Source organism: Eucalyptus grandis, chromosome 1, assembly GCF_016545825.1.
Source record: "Eucalyptus grandis isolate ANBG69807.140 chromosome 1, ASM1654582v1, whole genome shotgun sequence".
NCBI classification, from domain to species: domain Eukaryota; kingdom Viridiplantae; phylum Streptophyta; class Magnoliopsida; order Myrtales; family Myrtaceae; genus Eucalyptus; species Eucalyptus grandis.
The window spans coordinates 23,093,530-23,096,568 of NC_052612.1; the positions used below are offsets into that span (position 1 = coordinate 23,093,530).

The window sequence follows — 3,039 nt, forward strand, 5'->3', positions numbered from 1 at the left end:
AAAAGAACGAAACGAGTGGGCCCCACCTGAGGTGGGGAAGAGAGAGAAAGGAAAAAAAAAAAAATAAAAATAAAAATAAAAAATCCCAGCGCAAACATCCCCGGTCCCAGACCCAATCAGCACTGCTCTTTCCACATGCTTACGCGAAACAACGCATGCACGGCATTAAAGCAGAAAACTATTCCCTGCCGCCCTTCACAAATGAGCCCAGCACGTCATAGCCCTTAGATCCACGTGGACCCCACACCGGGGCGTCGAAATCAGGGGTGATAGTGCATTGGGCTCACGTAGTACGTGAAGCCTGCTAGGAATTTTCCCATACCCCATCGTCATCATCGTGCCCATCGTTCCTCGTGCTCTCACGCAGTTGGTTCTACTGCGGTCAAAATTAAGGCCTCCCCAACCCCCTCCCCTCCCTCGAAAGAAATATCTCGATCGGGCCTCTTCGCATTTACCGCAGTTCATGTCGAACGTGGCGTTTTTATAACTCTCTCTCTCTCTCCCTCTTTCTTCTTGTAGCAACCATGTCCACGAACTGTCATTCCTATAAGTTGGCTTGCTGTACAGTTTCTTGAGGACAAAACCTTTCCTTTTCGATCAAGTACGTAGAGAGCAGAGGAGTGCTGTTCAGCTCTGTGTGTGTTCAGTAGTTTGATATGGAGAGCTTGCTCTGCGATGAGAAATGGGTCGTGAGCCCTTACTCGGTTTCGGATCATCACGCGCGCGAAGCGTTTGAGAACTCGGGCGATTCAGAGCACGTCTGTCGTGGTGGTTCCTGGTTCGGTATGACCCAGCAAGACTGTGATGAGGAGCTTGCCATTTTGCTTGGAGAAGGAGAGGGTTACATGCCCGAGTCTGGTTATGTGGAGTGTCTGGAAGCGAAAGGTTTGGTCTTTGCTAGGACCAGGGTCATGCAATGGCTCATTAAGGTTGATGAGTTGCGAGTGTATAGACCACCGTTTACTTGAAACAAGTTTATTGTCTTGTTGTTCTTGATAAGTACTTAACCTTCTCTTTCTTTTCATTTTTGTCTTCTCAGTGTCGAAGTAGATTGAAGCTGTCTTATGGTACGATGTTTCTGGCTGCGAACTACTTTGATCGATTCGTCTCCATTTGTAAGTGCCAGGTAGGAGGTGTTTTTATGATCTTTTCTTGCAGTCGGGTATGACGACTTCAGTTTTTCCAAGGGACGACTATTATCTCATATAGGACATAGTTCCATTCCCATATTTATCAACCCTGCATTACACAAAGTTTTGTAAGTGTATAGAACCCATATTAGTGTTAGATATCTCATATGCTCGAACAAAGTTACTTTATCGTGTCATTTATTGCATAGATTGTTAGTTTTCAATGAAGAAACGAGACTAAAGCCACCGAAACCTTTATGTTGTTCCAAGGTCTCAAACAGATCGGATGTACACCTAATCCATCAATATCTTCATTTCTTCATTACTCCGTGTGTTGAATTTCCAGGAATGGAAACACTGGATTGTGGAATTAGTGTCCATCGCATGCTTATCGGTCGCATCAAAGTTTAACGAGACCCTTAGCACACTTTCGTTACATGAAATTCAGGTGACGATTATTATCATCCCATTGGTATATGCCCGTTAATCTGGTTGTTTTGAGGGTTTCCTTCTACTTTGAGCTGTTTACCAATTGCTAATGCATCGTGAAGATGGAGGATCTGGACCATTCTTTCCAGTCAAGCACCATCCAACGGATGGAGTTGATGCTGCTCCAGATGTTAGGATGGCGTCTGGGTCCCATCACTGCATATTCCTACGTGGAACTGCTGACGTGTAACAGTGACTTCTTGACATCTCATCTTCAAGAGCAGTTCATTACAAAAGTCAATGACTTGCTCCTCCATTCGCTTCTGGGTATAGCATCTGATCTTTTAAATTCACAGTACCTTGATGGCCAAAACAGTAAAAGGAAAAATCACACTTCACAAGTACATTATGTTCACCTTAAGTACCCCAATGTATAATTAATCAGCTATTATCCAAAATAATCTGAGAATAACATGAACTTTCGAACCCCTCATAAGCAACGCGTAGAATTTGAAGCCACCTGAAAGACTTACCGAATTGTTTCAGATATCAACTTTGTGGACTTTAGGCCAAGTGTTATTGCTGCATCGGCTTTTCAATGTGGATTTGACAGTGTATTTACATTGTCATCGACCGTGTGTCTCACTAACTACATCCGCCAAATCATCGGTCAAGATCAAAGGGTAAGGATCACATGAGACTCAAAACTTTCGTGTACTTATTTGAATGAAGATATTGTTTAGTTGATGACATTGTTAATCCAATATCAGGAGATGGATTTGATGAAATGCCAGAAGCTTATGGAAGTTCAGATAGCCAGTGAATGCTTCAGAGCAATTACTTGCGGGAGTTTCAGCTACTGCCCTTCAAGTCCGGTCACTGTTCTATTGGCAGAGCGGATTGATGTTAATGACGACCACGTTGATCTCTCTATTTTCATGGTGCAAGCAAGGTCATGCATTGGCATCGCCAAATCGAAGAAGACAAAGAGACTAAGGAGAAGCATCAGTTGAACAACTTCTAGTTAGAACAAGAAGTGAACATAGAATTATACGCAATAACCTTGGGTTGCTACAAATTGCCAATCCATGGAAGACAAACTGAACTACTTCATTCCATCAGATTTTTTGGTAACAAGTCAACGTTAACAAAATTAGACATCAATTTATCCATCTTGGCGCTCGTTAGTATGGGTATTGACATCTGTTGTATGTTTTGGGGCTATTGGAAATGTCCATCCACTCGTCAATGACCGCTTTGCCGGTTGATTATCCGTTGGTAATTCATGCTTAACATTCTCAAATTTCGGCCATTGGTCTACCAAGACCGCCAGTGAGAAAACGCATGGCACGGGTGTAGTTAAACTAAGTAGGTGGAGGCTGGAAAGTTTGTGTTGAAATGATGCTGCCACAATTCACAAAATTACAACTGCAGGACTAACGGAAGGAAGCTGGAAGCTAGCGAAGAAAGATCTCCATAG

General features: G+C 43.1%; 1 protein-coding gene across 1 annotated transcript; it reads left to right on the forward strand.

Moving 5' to 3' along the window:
- Window positions 1-654: 654 nt before the first annotated feature.
- LOC104455189 (putative cyclin-D7-1) lies at window positions 655-2,827 on the forward strand. Its single transcript, XM_010070021.3, has 6 exons — window positions 655-929; window positions 1,040-1,126; window positions 1,477-1,578; window positions 1,682-1,886; window positions 2,106-2,242; window positions 2,330-2,827. Exons 1-6 carry the CDS (start codon window positions 657-659, stop codon window positions 2,570-2,572), a joined length of 1,047 nt encoding a protein of 348 aa, XP_010068323.2. The 5' UTR covers window positions 655-656; the 3' UTR covers window positions 2,573-2,827.
- Window positions 2,828-3,039: the final 212 nt, after the last annotated feature.

Coding starts and splice junctions, on each gene's coding strand:
- LOC104455189 (XM_010070021.3), top strand. CDS start 657: ATGGAGAGCTTGCTCTGCGATGAGAAATGGGTCGTGAGCCCTTACTCG. Junction 1,887..2,105: donor GCTCCTCCATTCGCTTCTGG/GTATAGCATCTG, acceptor GAATTGTTTCAG/ATATCAACTTTGTGGACTTT. Junction 2,243..2,329: donor TCATCGGTCAAGATCAAAGG/GTAAGGATCACA, acceptor ATCCAATATCAG/GAGATGGATTTGATGAAATG.